We start from the raw sequence: 24,787 nt of genomic DNA, 5'->3' as shown, positions 1-24,787 counted from the left end.
ACGAAAACAAACATGGCAAGCTTTAAAAGGGGGAAAATATAAAAAATAAACAAATCAGAAGACTCTCAAAATGTTGAGAACTCACAATGGCCATCACCCAGCCTTGGAATGGAGTTTGGAGAACACTGTCCGATCTGCAAACAGAATGCCATTTTAATAAACGTATTGAGCTAACTCAAGCAGAAACTTATATAAAATAACAATTAAAAAGTGGTGAACAGAGTCCCCTACACTCTGAGTTTCAAACATAATTAAGGAATCACAATATCGGCAGACGAGTTAACTTTTTAACCTAGAGGAAATATGAAGGAAATTAATGACTTGAGTTCCTACATGAATTTAATAAAGTTAACTTGCTATCATCGACATGGGGTGCACCATGGATCAATCACGCAATAACAGCAGTCTGATGAGGGACAAACTCGGCATAAATTCAATTAGATACTGAAAAGAAAAATATGGTAGTGAACACACTTACTTTGGGTTTAGTTGTGCTGTAGTGCACCCTGCACATAGTATAATGAAAGCGGCCCATTGGATCTCACTTAACCTGCAGTAAATATGGGTAGAAACAAAAGTTCATAAGAACTGTATCTTCAGCCAACAGTATATAGCAGCACACAAATAGGCAGCTTAGCTTAGTCATATTTACTTACTTTCTCTTGAGTATGATTCTGTACAAAATTCCAGTGCTGATAATGTTGAAATTCTTCAGTATTTGATAACCCGGAGCATCCACATATGCAAAGATATAATACTGCCGCATACAAATGAGCACTAGATGCAATCACACATCAGAAAGTAAAAAGACTGTAATTTACTGAAGCAAACAGAAAACATACAACAGCAACCAACCTGAAGCAGATTCTTGACTAGGTAAAGAAATGCCGGAATGGGATATACAATAACTTCATCCAGTTTTGCACTCAACCTAATTCAAAGGCAGAATTCAATCATGTAACTTGGGGTTTAAATCTCTTCACGTCGCCTAGCATATAGTCAATCCTCAAACCCAAAACATTATACAACGAACAGAATCGAGTTCTCCCATAACATTACTATAAGTCAGCAACGATGAACAACTTTCAAACCCATAAAAAGTTGCAATGCAAAACCTGTTATCTTCAGTAACACCCTCATTCCTCCAGATTCGCGCCAAAGCAGCGAGCGATATTGCACACTTCAAAGCCTCCACCTAATTCCCAAAACACAACCCATTTCAAGTCACGCGAAAACCGACATTACAAATCATAATTTTTTTAATTTTAATCTACAGTGTAGCTTTATCTGCCTCACTACTCACCGAGAAATTTGCAGTGGTGACACTATACTCATACTTGCCGGCCCTCTTCGACCACACAATCAATATTGCTTGTGAACTGGTCAAAACGGTCAAAGCTATAGTAACAGCCGACCTATTCCAATCAACCCAAAACCATTCATCAGTTAAATTTACCAAATTTCAATCAATCGGAACAAAAGAGCATAAGTTGGGCATACTTGAGCTTCCACTTGGAGAGCTCCACTGGGCTGATGGCAGGAATTGGCTTGCCCCGCAAGCTTTCGAGGTCTTCGGAGGCTGAAGATTCGTCTTGATCCTGTAATTAGATCAAATGGGTATTGACAAAAGGTTGAAAATTTGAGATTGTAGGAAGAAATCTGGTAGTTCATATGGGAAATACCTGATCTTTGAGTTTCCTGTACTCCATTGCTACGCTCGTTGATATTCTTTGGGTAAATTTTGGTGCTTTCAGATCCCTAGTGCCATTGGAGGACGCTGGGCTCTGAGAATTTGGTACCACAGAGGACACTGGGATCTCGACTCTCCATTATCTCATCTCATGTTCATGTTGTTGGCACAATTCTGATCTAACATTATAAAATAGAAAACTTTCCTGAAAATAGTTTGGACTAAGTTTATTTTAATAAAAAAACCATGTTATAATTTTATTTAATTAAAAAAACTTAAATTTTAATGAAAAATCCATAAATTTTAAGAAAAACTAATGAAAATGGCTTGAAAATTTTGAGTTTTAATGATAAGGACAAAATAAAGGGTAAAGTGAATAGTACCATGATTGACTTTTTAGTGTAAAAATGTGGTTTTTCGTTAAAGTGAACAGTACCGGGTGCTTTTCGTTAAAGTTCCCTAAATTTTAATAAAAATGACAAAAGAACATAAATTTTAATGAAAAAGACATAATTTTAATAAAAATAACAAAAAATCTGACGAGTGGACTCATAATACATTGTTTATGAAATTTAGGACAATGTTTTTGAAACTTACTACACTGTTTATGAAAACTTACAACATTGTTTATAAAACTTACAACACTGTTTATGAATACATACTACAAGGAATGCCTTAAGAACCATGCAACAGTCATAGGAAGGACTACTACGGATGGCTGTGGCGAATTCACCCAGTGGAGAAGAGGGCACCATCGAAGCCGTCAAGGGCCTCACCTTTTCAATGGTAGATGTTCTGTTGTGTTGCACATCCTTTCAACCACTACAGCTATGCACATGCGTTCCTTTCCCTCTTACATTTTAAATGCAAAATCAAATTGAACTCTGAAAAATAAAAAATCTCTATTTCTTCTCTTTATCAATGTTGGCATTAGGTTTTGTGAAAACTTTGCAAAAGTATTCCACATATATTGGCACAGAAGATGACTCAGGTAATTCAAGTTTTTCCATTATTAGAACTTTAGTCACATTTTGCAGCCTGGATATCTTCGTGATCTTTCGAGCATTACATCGAACACTTGACAGGCGAGCTAAGCGAAGCAGATTTTCTTCAACTTATCGGCCGCAGGTTCATCCACTAAGTACTGCAATCGCAAGAAACCCCAACAAGATTCACTAGAAACTCACACGAAAGCGTCATGCCCATCAACACATGAAATTTGAAGAAATGAAGCCATTCCTTTCTCCTCATAACTCCCAGATATGCAAATAAAAGTATGCCATCAAGAACTAGCTGGGCAACCTCCCAATGGCTCCGAGGAACGGGTATGTTAAGAATTCAAAGTCCTCCAAGAACGGGTGTAGAAACTGTATGGAACATCCTTAGATGCTTATGGGGCCATACGAGATTTGCATATACTTTTCAATGCAGGGATTGTACGTAACAAGCTACTGTGATCCCCGCTAAAAAATGGGCTCAATGCAGCACATGGTTTCAAAAGTGGCATCTACTTTTCTCTTATTCTTATCATTAAATAAAGTTAGTGGGTGGTTTTTTGTTAAAACTCAAAATTTTGAAGCCCTGTTTATTAGTTTTCCTTATAAAATATTGTGTCAAAAAATATAAGGTGGCGGAGAGTCCCATTTTGAGAGAGTCTCCAAGCATTTCTTTTTTTAGGATAATACTTGTTCCCCACATAGGAGAATGCACATATTCCATTATTCCCGCATAATGTATTTCTATCATATTAACTTTATGTCACTCACTACTACGATTTAGTGGTATTTCTCTTCACTTGGAAGTGAGAGGTCATAGATTTGAATCTCGTGGATGACGAATTCGTTACAAAATTAGGTCGCTCATTATGTGGCTTAGCCAAACTCCCCATTCCCTTAGTGTAAAAATATCGATGTATTAGAAAAAATAAAAATAAAAATTTATAATCAGAACCGTTGAATTCATAAATCTCCATTTGAATATAAAAAATCATTTGAATCAAAGATCGTTTATCTAATAACATGTCCCCAATTTTATGGTTTACATAATTTTTAATGTGTGAATTTACGAAAATGCCCTCCGAGGTGAACACTTTGACTTTTGTTGACCATCTTATCGTGTCATGTGAGATTCGTTTCCTTGCCATATCTTTGTAGTACTCGTCGCTACGAATGCGTAGGCGCAAGCGGAATTGAATTTGGTGCTAAAACGTGGATTTTATGGAATCCAATGAGTTATGGGTATTTTGGTAATTTTGAGTCTACTGGATACTTTTGCATTTCGTCTTTTCTTCCCTTGGTTGGTGATCTTGTGGGACCCACCCCTTTCTTTTTTTGGTTCCTCGGTTCTCTCTTCCTCTCTCTCTCTCTCTCTCTCTCTATCTTTTTCCATCTCATTTCTTTCATTTCTCTCGTCGGGTGATGTTTCTCTCTCCCTCTAGAACTCTCTCTCTCTTCTTATCTCTCCATCTCGCCTCTGCACTCTCACATCCTCTCCTCTCTGAGGCATGGACATACACACACAAACAATAATGACACCACTATTACTAGACCCCTTCCATGTCAAACCCAAAAGCTGACATCGCCCCCCCCACGGTGAACTATGGCTGCCACTGTTCACATTTCCTCCTCGACGGATTTCGACGATTTCTCCCCATTTTTCTCCTAAGGTAAGTCTTGAAAACTACTTAGATCTTTCTAGATTGTATTTATGAGTGAGATTAGGACGTTTTTGGTTTGATTTCATGACTTATAGACACAGAATCCTAAGGGAAAAACCTTCCCCAGTTTTCCGACAAATGAACCTATTTTTGTAGGAGTTTTTCGGTCAACTCTGGCCACTTCTCAGCCTCTTTTTGGTACAGTTTATTCTCCTCATTCCTAGCTTCATTTCCATAGGTAGAACATCGAATTTAGTGGAGAAATGAGCTCGAACGGAGTTCTAGAATGTTGCCCAGAAACCAGCCAACCTCAAGCTTCGCGAGGAAGGCGAGTACACTTGTACTTGTGGGTGCGTGAGGCTACACATGGGCTACAGTGCTCGGCACGTGGAGCACATGTGCCTCCACCGGCGATACTCTGCTCGACCGGAGGTACTCTACTCCATCGTCCACGGTGGCGACCACGACGGCACCGACTACTTTTCCGGCAGCCCATCTCGGCGCGTGGCCACCCAGGCCGCCGCCCTGTGGCGCCACATGAGGGAACCTGAGGTCTCTCCTTAGGTACGTGCTGAATCCGGAACCGCTGTCCATTTTCCAAATTCGATCATTTTAGTAGGGTTTTATTAATTGGTCTCTATTTGTGGTTAGGTGCGTCAGTTGGAAGTGACCTCGTCCTTCCTAGTTCGAGTATTTGTGAGTGGACCTTTTCTCAAATTGCATTTTTTTTTAATATTAGGCTTGCATTGATAAAAAGTATGATTTCATGATTTTATTTTTATGCATTATTTATGATTTATTGAATTATGTTTTATGAAACGTTATGAATTATTGGATTTACGCGTATGATATATTACGGATTTACGAATATGATTTATCTATGGTTTATGAATTGATGCTTTGAGCATTTGAGCTCTGGTGATTTGATATGAGATTTTGAGATACGTTTTCTATGCTTATCTAGTGGGTTATCATACAACACATACACACAATACGAGTATATAGATGTCTATGACCATAAGGCACAGTTGAGGATATTTATGACATACTCCCAGCTTCACTAGTGAAACTAGTGTCGGACAGCTTCACTAACCACAACTAGTGTCGGTGTGTTATGTTATGTATATGTTTCTTCTCTGGCGTAACTCAGAGTCGTACAGCTTCACTAACCACAACTAGTGTCGGTGTGTTATGTTATGTATATGTTTCTTCTCTGGCGTAACTCAGAGTCGTACAGCTTCACCTTCGGATGATGGACCTACCACATAGGAGTGGGCACTTGGAACCGAAAATCGAAATCGAAACACGAATCGAATCGGACCGCAACAAACGGTTTGGTTTTGCGGTTTCGAAACTGAACTGCGGCAAAGAAAACGGTTTGGTTTCGGTTTTGGGTTTTCAAAACCACACCGAAACCGAAACCGCGCCATATATTCAGGTTGAGATTTCTGGTGGAATTTGTAGACAACAGCAGCGTCTGGTATCGAAGGTCATTCGATCCAATACAAGTTTGATTGGACAAGGCTCATGAAATGCAGAGAAAAATCAATTGTCTTGTGTTGCGTGTTGATTCTTGGATGCAGCAGGTTCTTGGAACTATACTCGTGTTGGTGATTGTTCAACAAGAATTACCTTAAGGTTTCCTGCAGTATGGACAATCGGAAAGACAAGTAGCATGGAATTGGATATTTGGAGCAACAAAAATGTGACAGAGTTGGGTTACTTTGAAAAGATCATGTTCGAAAGTCCTCAGGATGACATTGGAAGGGTTTTGATTCTTGGCGTGAAGTATGAGTACACCAAAACCAAACAAGTAAGCAATTTATGCCCAAAAAAAGAAGACTGCTCATTGCAAGACCAACGTATACCCAAATCTGTTTTCTTATGACATGAGTTTTGATATGTTAGCTAAGAATTCTAAACGACAAGCTGCGTGGGGTAGTTCTGTCCCGATTTCAATACCAGACAGTTTCAATACCAGATGTTGCTGCAGGTTCATTAATTAATATATGAGGAAAATAAGACAGTCTTATGCGTAAATAGGTGTATATTTTAAATTGTACATTTTTTTCTCAAAAAATGAACCGAAACGGTTTGAAACCGCACCGAACCGAACCAAACGGTTTGGTTTCATTTCGGTTTTAGCTTCAAAACCACACCGCAAAAAGTTTAGGTTGCGGTTTCACTCGAAACCACACTGAACCACACCGCGCCCACCCCTACTACCACATTTCTTCACTGACGTAACTTAGTGTCGTACAGCTTCACCTTCAAGTGATGGTTATGCCTCTGGGCGACTATGATACTCCTAATTGTGTACATCATTGATGTGATTTATGGATGTTTTACGAATTTACCTTCAGGCGACTATATTACCATTATTGAGCATTGTTTCACATGTACACGATTTATGAATGTTTTTCTTGGCATGCTAGAGTTTTCAGAAAGCCTACTATGTAGTACTATATGCGTTTTCAAAATAGGGAGTTAGTATGTTCAGAAAGAAAATGGTTTTCTTATTAGTAGTATTATTATTATAAACTTTGGTCTACTCACCTTTTGTTTTGCACTCCCTTCAGGATTTAGAATCGAGGCGTATGATCCTGATGTTAGGGTACTTTCGCATAGGTATCTTCGAGTCTCCTTAGTGTATGACTCATTCCTTTATTTGTACATTTTTTATTGTAATTCTTTCATATTATTCTTGATTATTTGTAAGCTCTGAACACGCTTCTGCATTTGCGTATTTCTTTTATATTTGCATATTTTATTTACTTTCATTTACTAATACCACTTGAATGCATGTTAAAATGGCTTCGTCATCCTCAGGTGTCGGCCAGCACGTGCCCATCCTAGTATTTGGGATATTAAGGTCGAGGCGTGTCAGTTTATTCATCCAAATGCATTAAATAAATGAACGACTCATCATAAATATATTACTTGGTATTCACATTGTCGATTTGTTCTATAAATTTGAATTACTAAATGATCCCTAATTCCAATGAAACTTTTAAGAATAATCTTCAAACGAAGATTAATAGATGGAACGGTTTTGATTATAGAGTTATATGGTAAAGTACAAAAAATTACTTCAACTATTGGTGTCACGACATTTTCATACCTCATCTTTTAAAATTGACAATGTCATACCTTATCTTACGAATTTGTGTCAATGTCAGATATCCGTCAATTTTTCTGTTAAATACTGACGTGGCTTAAGATGGGCTCCACTTCTTAGTCCAACTGGATTAAAAATTAATTAAATATATTTTTAATAATTAAATATTAAAAAATTAAAAAAAATATTTTTTTATATTAAATGGTGGGATCCACCTCTCTCTCTCTCGCCTCTCTCTCTTTTCTCTCTGTCTGGGCAACCCTTCCCTCCCATCCTCCCAACCTACCCTTTCCCGTCTTCCTTAAACCCAAACACCCCAAACCCAGATCCTTCCCTCCCATCCCCCCAACCTTCCCCCTCCCTCGCCACTCTCCCTTCGACCTCCCCTGCCACACTCCCTTCGACCCATCCCCAAAATCCCAGAAACCCTTCCCACCCATCCCCCCCAACCTTCCTCCACCATCCTCTCTCTCTCCTCTCTCTTTCTCGCCTCTCTCTTTTCTCTCCCTCTGGGCAACCCTTCCCACCCATCATCCAAAACCAATCGACACCAAAAACCCATTTCTGAAATCGAATTAAATTAAAAAATTTCTGGATACCCATCAATCAAAATCATCAGAAATCCAAAACCCATATCCCAAATTATTAGGATATGGTGAATCGCCTCCACGTCGCCGCCGAACACCAACAGAAACGGAGGAAGAGAACCCAGTTCGTAAATCCTCTTCTCGTTCTGAATCCAAATCGATCACCATCACGCCGGTGTTGAAATACCACGGGCGTTTTCGGTCGAACACCTTGGAGAGCTCGGAATCTTTCCAGAATTCGTCGGAGAAATACTTGGTGAAATTCGTGTGGCAGTACTCCAGAGCTCCGATCACTCTCGACCCGGATAAGGTAATCTCCCATAACTTCTGGATATCGTCGACAACAACGATGTCGGAGTCGAGATAAATCACGCGTTCGACGCAGGGGTCGAGCAAATCAGCTAAGTAGCTTCTCGCGTAGTTCAATGGGTTCTCGAGAGCTCGTCGAATCGAAGACGAAATCATATGACTCACCAAGCTCTCTCTGAACACATAGACTCGGAAATTAATCAACGGAAAGGTCGATTTCAGAATGCGAGAGAGGTGGTGGGAATCGACGGCGCTGGAGTCGGAGGCGACAAAGTGGAAGAATGTGTTTTCCGGGCAGGAAGCGTGCTTGAAAACAGAGTGTACGGCGGCGATGGTGCCGCGCAAGTACTCGGAATCGGCGTGGATGAGGGAGGGATCGCAAACCTCCTTCCCTGCTCTGTCGTTGGAGCCCAGAAGAACAGGGCAGCTGAAGGAAGTGTGGTGGGGGAGGTCAAAGGGAGAGTGGCGATGGAGGTCGAAGCAGCAGGGGAGGGGGAAGGTTGGGGGATGGGAGGGAAGGATCTGGGTTTGGGGTGTTTGGGTTTAGGGAAGACGGGAAGGGATAGGCTGGGGGATGGAAGGGAAGGGTTGCCCAGATAGAGGGAAAAGAGAGAGAGGAGAGAGAGAGGTGGATCCCACAATTTAATATAAAAAAATAATTTTATTTTTAAATTTTTAATATTTAATTATTAAAAATATATTTAATTAATTTTTAATCCAGTTGGACTAAGAAATGGAGCCCATCTTAAGTCAAGTCAGTATTTAACAAAAAAATTAACAGAAAAACTGACGGAGGTCTGTAATATGAGGTATGAAAGTGTCGTGACATCAATAGTTGAGGTAATTTTTTGTATTTTACCCAGAGTTATATGATGAAGATACAGTATTTGAGAATGGTGCAATATGCAATATGTGCATTCCTCCAGTGAGGGAAGCAAGCATTATCTTCTTCTTTTTTGTTCAACTTTCGTTCACTCTATTTATTTATGATATCCAAATCAATCCTAAACACGCCTAATTGATTCGATCAATACACACAACATTCAACGAGTCCTCGATTACTCGACCTCGACTTGATCCGATGCCATCCTAGTATCTCAAGATGGCAGGCCATGGCTCCCTCGGCATATCATTAAGATGGCAGGCCATGGCTCCTTCGGCATATCACGACTGACTTTTTCTTTCTTTAACTATGTACCTACAACAAGAGGTTCATGGTGTTGAATGAAAGCTTTTGTATTTTTCTGTTTTTGAATGCTGAGTGTAGTGGGTAATACTTTGTGCATCTAAAAGTGAGAAACGATGTATAATGATTTGAACTGTCAATTTTCTAAAAGATAAATGGTTTCAATCATTATGCAACATTGTATGACGAAAATAAGAGCCGAATGGTCAATGGCATCCCCTTTAAAAGTCCCATTTATTTTAGTATACTCTACTAAATGTCAAATTACATGTTCATTAGAAAATAGCAATGAATCAAAACCGGTGTGAACTTTAAGATTTTGTTTTGGGACCAGAAAGAGAGAGGTGAGAGACTTGAGAGATACAGTAGAAATTAGGGAGGAAGAAGAAAACTTGTAGCTCATTGTTTAATTTTCACATAGTTTTCAGCTCTTTTAAATTGCATAATAATGTGTTGATGTTTATTGAAATTTACTTGTCACTTATCAAGCAACCAAAATAGGCACAAAACACGTGTTTTGTATCCTTTTCAATTTGTCACTCCCATTATTTTTTGAATCTTGGATACGTATTGAAATTTTCAATTGACTTTCATGTTAGAGAATGTCATTGTAGCAGTATATCAGGTTAATTATATATTGTTATTTGAAAATCTTTAAATACATAACAACGGGTGATTGACTTGAGATACTTGTACATAACATTCTCATTGTAAATAAGTACATATGATTATGTGAACTTTAATTATAAATACAAGGTCGGATTAAGAACTAAAGGAAAGAAAGTTAACATCAAGTTTTCATTTACTTGACACAAAGATTAAATTTAAAAACGACACGATTACAAAAGAACTAATTTAAACATGACACGATTATAAATGAGTCGACATCTCAACTACGAAGCACATTAACACAAATTGTCAACTGTATTTAGATGTGAACATCGAATACGGGCAATCGTTTGTAAATCACAATGTCAACCATGGTCGTGCTTCTATATAGTGTTCGTGTTAATCTGACGCATGTTAATACTTATTAATAAACATGTTTAAGTTAGTAATTAAACAACATAACAGGGATTAATGGGAGAATGACTCACGTAATTTGTAAGCAGCAGATCCATACTTTACAACCGACAACTCAAAAGCTGGTCCCTGCATTCACACTCTGGCTTCCTCCTCGAATTTTTTTTTTCCTTGGAATACGGCTTGAACACCAAATCTCATAATATACGTGGTTAGATATTTTTATTTTAAATATCTATCAATTTATATTATGATACTTGATACACTAAACCGTGTTCTTCATGCTGAAAATCTATTCTCCTCCTCCTCCTATATACTACAAACATGCATGCACTTAGATACCTCCAGCCAATGTTTCAGGGATCAAAGTGATAATTTGCTAAAATATTCTGCCTTTTCCTACTCTTACTCCCAAGTTATCGTTTTATTCTTTTTTTTTATTCTTTTTTTTTCTGTTTGTTTTTTTTATGTCAACCAATCATTTCATGCCAACAAATTGGGTTACATTTTTTGTAGTTTGTAGTAACTTAAGATGTCGATATGGATTATGATATTTACAATGATGACTGCATCCTGATCACAATGATTGAGTAAGCAACGACCCATCTTTTTTAAACCCTAAAGCAACAAGAAATTTGACTTAAAACCGCAAAACAAGAAATTGAAAAAGATAGATTGCTTAGCTATGGTATAAGAAAGTGTAGACAGAAACTTCAGTAAAACTGTCTGATTAAGTAACTATCACAATAGGTATGATTAGCGTAAGGTAGGTTTGGACTAAAACACGAAGATCCTAACCTTTTGTGAGAGTTTTACAAATAACTGATCTGGGTGGCCCAACACAATTTTTTCTTAAACATGTGACATGACAATATGGTAATATGGTAATATGTTCACTTAATTTATAATGCACGTTAGACTTATTGTATACATCTTATAATCTGAGTGAATTATGTGAAGTTCAAGATAAGTAGAAAAACTTATGTACATGTTTATATAGTATGTATAATAAGAGATTCTCTTCACATAACATTCGTTCTTTGTTAACAATCAATGCGTCCAAAAATCTCACTGATACTCAATTTTAAAGCTTCTAGGATTTAGATTAGTCATAAGTATCAAATGCCAAAAATTTGAGCGATTAACTAATCTGTGACTAAAACTCTAAATTATAAACGATGATTCTACATTCTAAATAATCGAAATATCAATAAATGGAACCAAAGTTGAAGAAACTAGAAGTGAGATTGACATTACACAACATATAATGTGTGAGGCAAGTAGACTGTACATTGGATTCTTACTGTAACAATGTGATAAAAAGATACAAATACTTGTATTTATATTCTATTCCTAATCATTTCTCTCTAATTCTTGACAAGCTGTAAACAAATACTCGCTATATTTGCAACAAGTCTAATTTAAAGAAGACAACATGATAAACTCCAGCTAAATTAAAAATTATCCTCATCATTAGCCAATTTAAGATGATTATTTTGGACTTAAACCCAATTTCTGATAAATTCTCCAATAAGGGATCCTTCCGAATCCCTTCCACCAAATTCATCAAGTTCGAAAATCTGAACCATTGAAATTTAATCCAAAGATTTCAAACAGAAGCTCATTTTAAAAGTTATAATAACTTTACTGTTTGATCAAATTTTAAAAGTTCAGATCCTCTGATAAATTTGATAAAAAGGATCGGAAAGAATTCCCTTACAAATTCTCCAGACACCCTGTCCGGCGAGATGTCATGTCCCCCATCACAGGAGGAGAAAGAAAATGCTGTAAAACGCAGAGAGAAAATTTTGAAATTTAACAAAAGCTCCATGGACCCCACCACCCCCACGTGGCCCCACACATCAAGAATAAGAACAGCCTGTGATGGAGCTGTTAACGCTACATTTCACAAAAACACCCCACCTCCTCAAAAACACAAAAAACAAAACCCCCCACGAACCACATTTCCTCATCCTCCTCTGTTCTCCTCTGTTTTTCTCCATTTTCTCAGAGCTCGAATTCAGAGAAAATGCCCGCAAATCATTCACTTCCAGTTTCTCAGGAGCAATTAACAGAGCAGCCGGGGCTGCGCAGACGGCTGTCGTCTCTGTCCCTCAAGCTCCAGCCCATCTCCTCCCCTGCAACTTCATGGGCACTAAGCCGGTCGAAGTCGGTTTCCGCCATGGGAGAGTACGCCGGAGGATCCATAAGAAAATGGTGGGTCCAGAGCTGGGCATGGATCATGTCCAGAAAACCCATTTTTGCCCAGGATCTGGAGATGAACGAGGAAGAAACCAAAGTGCTCGGATCCGACAACAGAGGAAGCTGGAGGCATGTGTTCTACAAAGTCCGGTCGGAGCTCAAGAAACTCATGGGATCTGATGTCGGTAGCCTGCCGCAAACTTACAGGTACAATTTTGATGATAGCAGGACCAAAACCAAGAAAGTTTACGGCTGAGATTTGATGGGTAAGTGCTGCTTTTTGAAAATAATCAAGAAAGTTGGGGCCTTTATAGAATTAATAAGAGATTCCACGGTCCGAAAATTCGATACCAGATCATCAAAAGTACTCCTTGTTATTGTTCCAAACATGAATATCAGTGTACCAATGTAATTAGACTATGTTTGTTGTTTTTTGATGTTCTTATTTTTGTGTCATGTGGGATTGTTGCTACAGAGGGGTGGGGTTGAAAAATTAACGGTGGTCTGAGGGGTTTCTCTGCAATTTGTGGAAAGTTGAAGGAGTGGTGGGCAAGGCAGGGGTGGTGGTGGTACTGAGATTTTATCCAACAATGGAGATTGCAGAGGTTGCTGCTTATCATCATAAAATTAGGGAGCATTTTATTGATTAGTAAATACTAAATATCTATCATGTTATTATTATTTTTTTTTAATTACAAAGCAATTATTTTTGCAGATTCTCTTTTAATATTTGTATCAAGTGTTAATTTATGTGCTAGTTAATTGCTAGTAAATGGAATATTTATTTATAAATTAGCTCTTATTTCTTCTTCCTTGAGATTTTGCTTAATTCAATCCTCATTAGCTCTTAATATTTTTTTTAACAAACGATATTATTTACTTTAAGAAAAGAAGAATACCACTAGTACTAAGTGGCTCATTAACTCTTAATCTTGTGTATTAAGAAACTTGGGATTTTTATGTGATGCAAAGTCAATTCCAATATTGGTAGATCTAAGACGTGGGATGCATGCCTTTGAACTGAAGTTTGCTCCTCCTTTTTTCTTTCCAAAAAAAAAAAAAAAAAGAGAATCTCTACACATACAATATTTTTAAAATAAATTCGAACACCAACGTATAGCCACTCATATTACGGATGTTTCTGCATTTGTAGAGGTTGAAATAAAGAACGTTTTAAGTTCACGACTCGTTTTCGTCTCTTTTACCAATGGACCATGTTCTTAAGATTCTCTTTTTTGTTGCTTTGGTAACTGGTCAGAATCAATACGAAAAACAAAGCAATATGGCCAGGGAGGGATGGAGCGTCGGTGATGTAGTCGAAACGAAAGTGTCTAATACCATTGTCCATGGACGGTTAGGTTATGAAAGAGATGTACGTTCTTTATCAAAGAGCCAAATGTCGAAATATCATTGATAACGCGTCAGCGTGATTGCCGTCGAGAGAATGTACCAACAATTTATCAATGCATTTTGAAAGAACTGATATGTAATAATGCAGGTTGGTTTTAATACTGAACGGAGGAGAAGCATGCAAAATTCAGTATTAATGCAAAAGTACAGACGATGACCAAACTTCTACAGACAAAGATTACCGCATGAAGGCTTATCTTGTTACAGTCTCCTGGAATTCGTATCTAACTTTGCATGGTGGGGTTTGCATGTTTTGTAAGAATTAAATTCCTTTGGATTTTTTGAAGAAGTAAGAATAGTAGGAGGACTTTATAGTGTCATATGCATGAAATATAGGGACCAGATATCCCCTTTCACCGGAGCCAAGTAGAAAAGTGTCGGTGTATATATTTAGTTTCTCATTCTTTTCCAATAAAAAAATAACAAACGGTTCGTCGACGTCCCAAAAAAAAAAACACACATTAAAAAAGGGTATGAAATGAAAGCACTAATTTTTCAAAGATGAACGATGGATTTATTTGAAAAACGGGACATTTTGAATGCGGTTCCTAGCTATCAATATTCTTTGATTGAAACCTTGTTAGTTTTTAGTTTTTGATTGAGGTCCCTGATATTAATGTAATAAGGTAAGTTACTATATTTTTTTAATTAAAAATTAAAAATTGAAATTTGTAATTGTTTATATTAATGAGATTTTAAATAAAACTCATAATTATGGGATTAAAAATAATAAAATATAAATTATTCTCTCTATTATATTGTGTGTGTGTATAAATACACATATATGTATGGATACATTCTCAAATCAACGAAAAAGAATGTACCCATATAAGTTTAAACATGGATTAAAAAATTTGAATGGATTTTATATTAAAAAAGGGTACATTTTACATATAACAAATTGATATATTTGAGAATGGGTACATTTAAGATTAAAAAATTGAAAAAATATATGAATGGGTACATTTAAGATTAAAAAATTGAGAATCTTTTTATATATAAAAAAAAACTAATAGGTACAAACTTAATTTAATTTAATTTTTTATTATTTTGGAAATGTTTGAATTGAAAATTAATTAGAAGTTTAATAGAGGTGTGAGTATTAAACCCTAAATTAATTACTAATTTTTATATTAAAAAAATTATATAATAATAAACATGTAAATTCATTATCACATTAATGCTAGGGACTTGAATCAAAATTTAAGAACTAATAAGGTGTTAGTCAATGAACAGTAAAAACTAGGGACCGGATACTAATTTTTCCTTTGAAAAACTCAAACTCTATAAGAGGAGTCTCGGAAGAAAACATCCTGGATAAAATCGAGAGGATTCTCAAACCAAACTAAGTCATGAACAATTAAAGGGAAGAAGTTAGGGGTGGTTTGGGAGTGAGGTGCTTAAAAAAAAAAGCACCCATGAAAAAAAGCTATGAGAGTTTTAGGTGTTTGGTAAACTGAAAAAAAATGGCTTATTTTGAAAGCTGCTGTGAAAATAAGCTGAAATCAAAAGAAAAAGCTGAAGCTGTTATTTGCAGCTTTGGAAAACTGGCTTTTTTTTCAAATCACACGAAGTTACAATGCTCCTTTAATGACTGCTTTTTTTTCCAAAAGCACTTTTACAAATGTTTACCAGACACTCTGCTGATTTATTTCGCAGTCGCTTATTCTCACAGCACAGCCGCTTATTCTCACAGCAGCTTTTTTTCAAAGCACAGCAATACCAAACCAGCCCTTAGTCAAACGATGAGCAACACCATTACAAATACGAGACAAATGAAACTGAATCTCAGCCAAAATACTAATTAGTTATTAGTATAAATTGACCCACACCATTTTGATCGTATAGGTCAATTTCAGAAATCATTTTGTAACAAAAACTTTTACATCATGTGGGTCTTATTTATGTGTCATATCAACATATAAGATAATTGTTAACATAATTATGATGGAATGACTTAATTTGTAATACCAATTTTCAAAAACTACATTGATTGATTTTCAACTTTAAGAATCATTTTGATGGTTTGAATAAATTTCAAGACGGATATAAACCCAACAAATTAGTTATGAGTTTTAGTATTTTGAGTTTTGACCAAATCATGGATTAGCACATGGATCCCATGATCGCACCGACTAAATAGTTTACAATTATTGGACTGGACTGGAGGGTCAATTGGTAATGGCTGAGCTGCCAAGTGCTAAATGCTAATTAATCATTAATCTTTTCTTCCTTTAACCCTTTTACTATATTTTATTATTGTTTAATCCCAGGACGGACTTGATATATATAAATTTATAAGACGTGCATGGTAAGCATTAACCAATATTAGAAAACTTCCTCAACTAACCATAATCAAAATTAACTTAGTTGTTAGGATAGTGTTGAATTAGACCTTAAATACGAGATATACTTGCATACACCGTGGAGTTACAAGACAAGTAAAGAGCATGTAATATTTGTAACAAATTTTAGAAGAATAATTTTTTACAATAAAACGCTTCTTATTAATTATACCTTAAAAACGCATATGTCATAATTTTTTTTTTAAGTTTCTACTTATTTGTTATAAGGACACATCAAGCTGTGGTCCTTGATGTGTCACGAGGAGCTATTGTTTTCCACGTTAGGGATGTTGAATTAAGCTTCACCCATACTTATTACTTATGTTATATGAACTCGACTAATTAAACTTTATCCAAACTTATTTGGGTTGATATTTATTTTTGAATTTTTTTTAATAGGTGTCTTATTTTTAATACTCGCATACATTGTTTGACACACCCCGACTGTGATAGCTCGTCCCGAGAAATATTTGTATCGTTGTTGTGAAATTACTAAAATACCCTTGGATGTTGAGATGTGTTGTGTGTGACTTATATTTAAGTTGGATTTAATTGTTATTTTCCTAAGTCTTAGAACTAAGGGAACTAAAAAGGACTAAGTTTTGTTGGTTGGAAACCAAACTAGGACCACACACACACAAATTACCCTTTCTCTCTCTTCTCTCCCGTGTCTCTCTCTCTCTCAAACTCACTCTCTCAAACCTTGTAGATCGAAGATTTTAAGATCACCATTGTGTTCCTGAGGTTCATACGAGTTGAATGGTACCATTTTTAGGTAAGAACTCATTCAAAAACTCGTGAAAACCCTAATCCGATTTATGTCACTATTCATGCAATCGTAAAATGTTGTGTTTTTGGGGATTTCAAGACCATAGGAAGCTTTAGGAGGTCCTTACGAAGCTCGGAGTACTTCGTTGGAAGGATTTGGACGTCGGAAAGTGGAGATTGACAAGTTTTAAATTTTGACCGGATTTCGAAGCTTTTCCCGGCATGATTCTGTGGATTTTGAGGCTTCAAACAGGTATAACGTTGTTCTACGCATCTCCAGCTTTCCATTGGTGCAAATTTCATAGAAAATGGTGAAGAAACGAGTGAGAAAATAAGGTTTTTCGATTTCCTAGTTTTCCGGCGACGCAGCGGTGACCGGAGGTTCGTCGGAGAAGGAGGAAGAATATTATGTTAAAGTCAACGAAATATTCTTAACGGCGTCAGGTTAGTTTTAACGGAATCTGTTAGTTTTGACGGAATATTCCTGACAGCATTAACTGACGCTGTTAATGTGCCTGGCACGTGGCGGCGCGTGAGGTCAGAAAATTATTCTAAAAATTTTAGGATGTTTGTGAGGTTGAGTAGATCGCGGTGGTATATTCAAATACCAAAATTGAGCAATGTATGAGAAGTTATTACCTAGTTTTGTTTATGTGCTTTAAAATAACGTTTTTATAGCTATTTCTCATATAGGCGAGACCTATCCGGAGGACGAGCGTAGCCAGGCTAGGCGCGAGGGTTACGACCCGGCTACATATCAGTGAGTGGGCTTTTGTTTTCAGTATATATATATATATATATATATATATATATATATACACACACACTTGACGCTTTTCCCAGAAAACACATTTAAAGGAAATGTGATTTAAATGCCATGTCATATATGCATCATATTTTTGTATATGCATTAGCATAATTATGCATATTGTTGCATGGTGCTGCGGAGGCCCAGGTAAGCTACATGTGAGTTTATTATGCTGATAATGGTTATGAGATAGATGGTGATGATGTTGTGATGTATATTGAACTCATTAATCTGCACCCCGGTGTTAGTGCTCCCGCCCAGAGTTAGGGGCACAGTCTTTCACGTGATGTTCACCTCCCGCACCACACGCTCATCTTGGATCCAAGTTAGGTGTACAGTCCTGTCGTATAGACCACTTTGAGTGGGTTCAACTCGTAGGTGACCCGCGATTTATTGCACAGTCTTCACGTGATCGTAGCACTAGAGCGTATTATTTACACCTAGTCCTATCGTATAGACCACTATAAGTGGGTTCGACTTGTGTGCAGATATGTGTATACATGATGAAATATGTGATGAGATATGTAACGTATATACATGATGTAATATGTGTTGAGATTGAGATATGATTGAGATGAGCTCTAAATTCCGCTGTGTAGACCACATTAGGTGACTCCGACTGTCAGATGATTTATATTGAATTGCATCACCTGGCTTACAGTGGTTATATTGTGATATTGGAATGGCACATGCATGGCAAACATATATGTGGATTTGGATACATTGAGCATGATTTTGAGATATATACGTATGTATACTATTTTTCTGGGAAATTATACAGGTTTTATAGCGAGGGGTTAGAGCTTTGATAACAAGATGATTTTTTAAAAGCTTTGTTTTTGCCCACTCACGCTTTTTGTTTTGCACCCCTCCATGTATTAGGTAACGTTTGTTGGTGGCTCACTAGGATTCATCCGAAGTTCTGACAGACCATCACTCATGTAGGACCACATTTGGGTGTTGTTTAATTAGTACTTTTATGTTTGACTGCACTTAGGCTAATTGTGCTCTGTTGTGTATTCACACTTAATTCCGTTCTTGCACCTTAACTTATCTAGTCATTCTGGATGTTTGACTTTTATTCATTCGTAATTCCTTATATTATTGCTTCCACGCTGTGCACATGGTTACGTCACGCTCACGTGACGGCCAGCATGCCTCGATCTAGATCAGGGTGTGTCACTGACCTAGAATGTCCACTAGGACTCCGAATTGAGCTGTGCTAGTCGACACCTGGAAGGTGACGAAGTCATAAAGTGTGATGATGTGTGAAATGTGAATAAATTTAAACTTAAAAGTGCCTATTTACATGAGTGCGCAGTGAGCAGGTATGGACTCATTTCATGCGTGATACAGAGCATAAGTAAAGTACAGCGAAGGAAGATATTAATTATACCATCGAAAAGAGCCACTTGAACTGGGGAGTGCCACAAGTCCTCGTCAATACGAAACTTTTCTACTAGAACCTGGAGGGGTACAAAATAGAAAGTGTGAGTGAGCAACACAAAGATTTCCAAAATCAATTCAATTATCAAAGGTAGTAACCCCTCGCCGTATAATTTGTATAGTTTACAGAAAATGATACTACGTATAAGTATGAAATCAAATGTATACTAACAGTAAATCCAAAACTATAACACGACATAACATCTTATCAGCATATGAATAATCATGTGTTTAATAACCCATACTAGCACGCACGTCGGAGTCACCTCTAGTGACCTGTACGAATGTACTCATATCTCATCAATCAATGCTAACATATAAGTCGGAGTCACCTCTAGTGACATGTACGACTATACTCATATCTCATCAATCAATGCTAGCACATAAGTCGGAGTCACCTCTAGTGACTTGTACGACTATACTCATATCTCATCAATCAATGCTAGCACATAAGTCGGAGTCATCTATAGTGACATGTACGACTTATCCATATCTCATCAATCAATGCTAGTAATATGTCAGCCGGATCCACCTCTTATGGCCTGTACAGCTGAACCCATAGCTCATCACATATCCTTGCACGTGAGTCGGAACCACCTATAATGGTCTGTACGACAGGACTGGGTGTAAATAAGTACGCTCAAGTGCTACGATCACGTGAAGACTGTGAGAATAATCGCGGGTCACCTACAAGTCAGAACCACCTATAGTGGTCTGTACGATAGGATTGTGCACCTACCTCGGATCCAAGGTTAGCGTAAGGTGCGGGAGGTGAACATCACGTGAAAGATATGCCCTGGCCACGGGCGGGAGCACTAACACTGGGGTGCATGTTTATGAGCTCTAACTGCATCTATTGTAACATATACAACTCATGGGCAACCTGTACGACAGTCTCAAAGTTGCCTATTATTGCAACCTGTACGACAAGGTTGGAGTTGCCTAAAACTTACATGTAGTCATGTCATAACTCCATCATTTCAACTAATACCATAAACTCACCTGAACTTATTTGGTTGTCCTACGTTCACCTTCGCACTTCAGAGCGTTCACAATAATTATGTGCAGGTAATATACATATGGATATACCATGATGCAATCTAATACTCAACCATGTCATATCATTTTCAATTATATACACATATATATATATATATATATGGCATAAAAATGCATAAGCTGTAACGGCCTACTCCCAAACTATTTATTTTCGAGAGTAATCATCAGTGATAAGATCAATTAGCCATTAGTTAAATTAACTATGATTATTTACATTTCCTTAATTAAATTTCTTGATTCTTTAACCTTGATTTATGACCAACATTTAATTACCAAATCCTAAGGTTGAATCTCATATTTTCTACCAATTTCCTTCGCACTACTCGATTCCCTAAACAAGGCTATCGTCTCAATTATTTAGTATTGTTTATTGTATGGCTGCATCTAATGTCTCGTTAGACTGCCTACGTACCCTAAACAGGGATCAAGCCATTCGTAGTTCATATTGTGCTTCAAGGTATTCATAATAATTACAAGTGGGTAATATACATAAATCAAGCCATTGTTGTGGTCCTCCTCCTAGAGCTCCAGCTTACCATCTAAGACGGCGGTGTTGGAGGAGGAAGAGGCTGTGCTCTGGACAATCGGACCGCTCTGGCAGCGGTTGTGAGGTTGTTGGAATTAGGGGCTGGAGGGCATTTTGGGAGAGGGCAGAGAAGTGCTTAGGCTTAAAGCTGTGGTGTAGGGGATTATGCTGTTTAAAGCTAATGTCATGTGAGTTGGTTTTTTCGTAAATATGGGGTGGATTGTGATGGCCGTCCGTCTCTCTGCTTTTATCCTCAGCCGCGGGAATGAGGTGAGAAAGGACAAAGACGCAGTTTGTGGCCTTGGTGTTCTTGGTTGCACGAACTAAGATGACGAAATATTCTTTTGAATCTTTTGGCAGGCAGTGAACCAAATGGCGATAATTACTTAGACTGGCCTTCAGCAAAACGATGTCGTATTAGGTTATGTATTTCCTCTGAAAAATGCTAAAGACACTCTCCTAAAAGTTGAACTCTCGTACATTATCTGTCACCTCATATTTTTCACACAATATTAATCTTTAAATTTGGCCCTTTTTCCTTTGGACAAGGATTGTATGCCCTCTTGTGCCCTCCTGTTTTGTGTGGTCACGGTTAAGTCACGTCAACATTTTATATTGTTTTTTTATAGAGATAATAAGACAAAAATGAATAGTAATATAAAATGTTGACGTGACTTAACCGTGACCACACAAACAGAAGGGCACATGAAGTGGGAGGGCAGACAATCCTTGTCCTTTCCCTTTACCAGACGTGAGGTGTCATTTTTTTAACAAATGATAAAATCATTGAAGTCTTGCTTTTTGTGTACAAAATGACAAGTGGCATTTGATGTCACATCCCGGCCTAGGCCCCCACCACATCTCGTGCTCGACTCCACCGTAGCACGATATTGTCCGCTTTGGGCCCCGACCACGCCCTCACGGTTTTGTTTATGGGAACTCAATCGAGAACTTCCCAGTGGGTCACCCATCATGGGATTGCTTTCGCGCGCTACTCGCTTAACTTCGGAGTTCCAACGGAACCCGAAGCCAGTGAGCTCCCAAAAAGCCTCGTGCTAGGTAGAGATGAGAATATACATATAAGGCTTACATGATCCACTCCCCTAGACAATGTGGGATGTAACATTTGATAAAGTGAAGTTCAAATGCAAAAGTATGATGTATTTTTACTCACTACCCTATCAAATGGTAACAATGATCATACATATTGTCACTAGATGAGTTTAAATTTTAAAATTTGTATATCTACTACACGAATTTTGAAACTTAAACTCATCAAACGATGATAAATATGGTGGTGAATATCAATATCACTTAAGGAGTGCAAAAATATTCTCTTAGTGCAAAGGTTGCTAGCACTCCCCTACTCCAATTTAAAGTCTTGGACCTCTAAAAGTTAGGTGAGTTTAAGAGGTGACACCCAAGGCCATCAATATCGTATGTGCAACTTTGTGTAATACACGTCAAAATTGCACACAGTTACAATCACAACAAGAGCCCTCAGCTTATTTGATATAACGGAATCTAACAACTTTTGTTATAATGTGTAACTTAGATGTGCGTTTTTAACGTGCATTGATAAAAACACAAATGTACTAATTAGGAATGAGCATGGCCCGTTTTGTTTGATTCAACTGAAATTGAAATAAAACTAAAGAATATAAACAACGTAACAGCCCGTCTCTAAAAAAAAGATGATTTTATTATTTTAATACATGAGTTTACAAAAATGCCCTAGAGGCGAAGGTTTTGACTTTCATTGACCAACGTGTTGTGAGACGTACTAAATATTCTTTTAGCATATTCCTGAAGTACTCGACAATATGAATGAGTAAGCGCAAGCAGAAGTGAATTTGGAATTACGAACCAAAAGTATTTTGAAGAAATAACTATTCTATTTATATTATATTAATGTATGCTAAATTAGGAGGACATGTGTGTGTGTGTGTGTCTGACGGAAAGGGGGAAGAAAAAGAAAAGGAATGTGGGAGAAGAAGAAAGGAGGAGAAAGGAAGGATTGCTGCCCAATCAGGAAGATAAGAGAAGTGAGGGACCAACCAGGAAAGAGAGCAAGGAGGAGAAAGGAGGGAGAAAAGAAAAAGGGGAAACCGGGTTTCCCTCAACCCGTGACCCGACCCGGTGGATTCTCCCATCTTCGGCCACCTTGGACGACAAGGTTAGTGTCAAAATGACCCTTACCACGAGGTCAACCGATCCCTCTTCCATTTTCATGTGAAAATTGGGTGGAAATGGGTGAATTTTGGGTAAAACCGTGCAAAAAGGGGCGCACGGGTTGGGTTTCATTCCGCCATGATTTGAAGTTACCTCCTCCAATTACCACCACAAATAGACTCCCATCAACCTTAGGAACAAAGCCCAAACACTTGTGGAGGCGTTGGAGTGAGCATGGAGGTCGAATTGAAGCACACCTCTTTAGGGTTTCTAACGGATTTATGTAAAATTGAAGCTCTTATCGGCCAAATTGACCTTGGTCACAGGCGCCAATCGCTCAGGACGCCTTGATGGTTGTGCTATGAAGTTGTAGCACAGACTCCAGGTGAGTGGATCTTTTCCTTTCTATCGTATATATATACATATGATTGATAATTCCACAAACGTTATTAAGTTGATTTATGTATATTACCCACTTTTAATTATTATGAATACCTTGAAGCACAATGGGAACTACGAATAGCTTGATCCATGTCCTACGTACCCTAAATAGGGATCAAGCAATTCGTCGTTCACACTGTGCTTCAAGGTATTCATAATAATTACAAGTGGGTAATATACATAAATCAACATAATAACGTTTGTGGAATTATCAATCATATATATATATATATATATATACACGATATAAAGGAAAAGATCCACTCACCTGGAGTCCGTGCTACAACTTCATAGCACAACCATTGAGGCGTCCTGAGCGATCGGCGCCTGTGACCAAGGTCAATTTGGCCGATAAGAGCTTCAATTTTACATAAATCCGTCAGAAACCCTAAAGAGGTGTGCTTCGATTCGACCTCCATGCTCACTCCAACGCCTCCACATGTGTTTGGGCTTTGTTCCTGAGGCTGATGGGAGTCTATTTGTGATGGTAATTGGAGGAGGTAGCTTCAAATCATGGCAGAATGAAACCCAACCCGTGCGCCCATTTTTGCACGGTTTTACCCAAAATTCACCCATTTCCACCCAATTTTCACATGAAAATGGAAGAGGGATCGGTTGACCTCGTGGTAAGGGTCATTTTGACACTAACCTTGTCGTCGAAGGTGGCCGGAGATGGGAGAATCCACCGGGTCGGGTCACGGGTTGAGGGAAACCCGGTTTCCCCTTTTTCTTTTCTCCCTCATTTCTCCTCCTTGCTATCTTCCCTGGTTGGTCCCTCACTTCTCTTATCTTCCTGATTGGGTAACAGCCCTTCCTTTCTCCTCATTTCTTCTTCTCCCCTATTCCTTTTCTTTTTCTTCCCCCTTTCCGTCACACACACACACATGTCCTCCTAATTTAGCATACATTAATATAATATAAATAGAATAGTTATTTCTTCAAAATACTTTTGGTTCGTAATTCCAAATTCATTTCTGCTTACGCTTACTCATTCATATCGTCGAGTACTTCAGGAATATGCTAAAAGAATATTTAGTACGT

The 24,787-nt window shown here is 37.7% G+C and overlaps 1 protein-coding gene, 1 long non-coding RNA gene and 1 pseudogene across 3 annotated transcripts in view; 1 reads left to right on the top strand and 2 right to left on the bottom strand.

The window, feature by feature from the left end:
• Positions 1-24,787, bottom strand: part of LOC103440923 (CMP-sialic acid transporter 2-like) — a 53,094-nt gene that overhangs the window by 1,864 nt on the left and 26,443 nt on the right. Inside the window, exons 1-8 of one of the 2 annotated variants that reach the window (XM_029102297.2) lie at positions 1,683-1,913; positions 1,501-1,598; positions 1,304-1,415; positions 1,116-1,195; positions 856-931; positions 657-757; positions 479-550; positions 86-134 (exon numbers count right to left, since the gene is read on the bottom strand). In XM_029102297.2, coding sequence (XP_028958130.2) covers positions 86-134; positions 479-550; positions 657-757; positions 856-931; positions 1,116-1,195; positions 1,304-1,415; positions 1,501-1,598; positions 1,683-1,709 — 615 coding nt within the window. In that variant the 5' untranslated portion in view covers positions 1,710-1,913. Of the gene's footprint in view, positions 1-85; positions 135-478; positions 551-656; positions 758-855; positions 932-1,115; positions 1,196-1,303; positions 1,416-1,500; positions 1,599-1,682; positions 1,914-24,787 lie in introns of those variants that run through there. The other variant, XM_070822490.1, reaches the window with a different exon arrangement.
• LOC139196610 (probable galacturonosyltransferase-like 10) lies at positions 8,026-8,888 on the bottom strand (annotated as a pseudogene).
• On the top strand, positions 12,462-13,563 carry LOC103440924 (uncharacterized). Its single transcript, XR_011581403.1, has 2 exons — positions 12,462-13,037; positions 13,247-13,563. It is a non-coding gene; the product is annotated as an uncharacterized lncRNA (long non-coding RNA).

The sequence above is a fragment of the Malus domestica genome, chromosome 05, assembly GCF_042453785.1.
Source record: "Malus domestica chromosome 05, GDT2T_hap1".
Classification (NCBI taxonomy): Eukaryota; Viridiplantae; Streptophyta; class Magnoliopsida; order Rosales; family Rosaceae; genus Malus; species Malus domestica.
The sequence above is the reverse complement of the archived record's forward strand: the minus strand, read 5'-3'. Positions and strand labels throughout refer to the sequence as shown.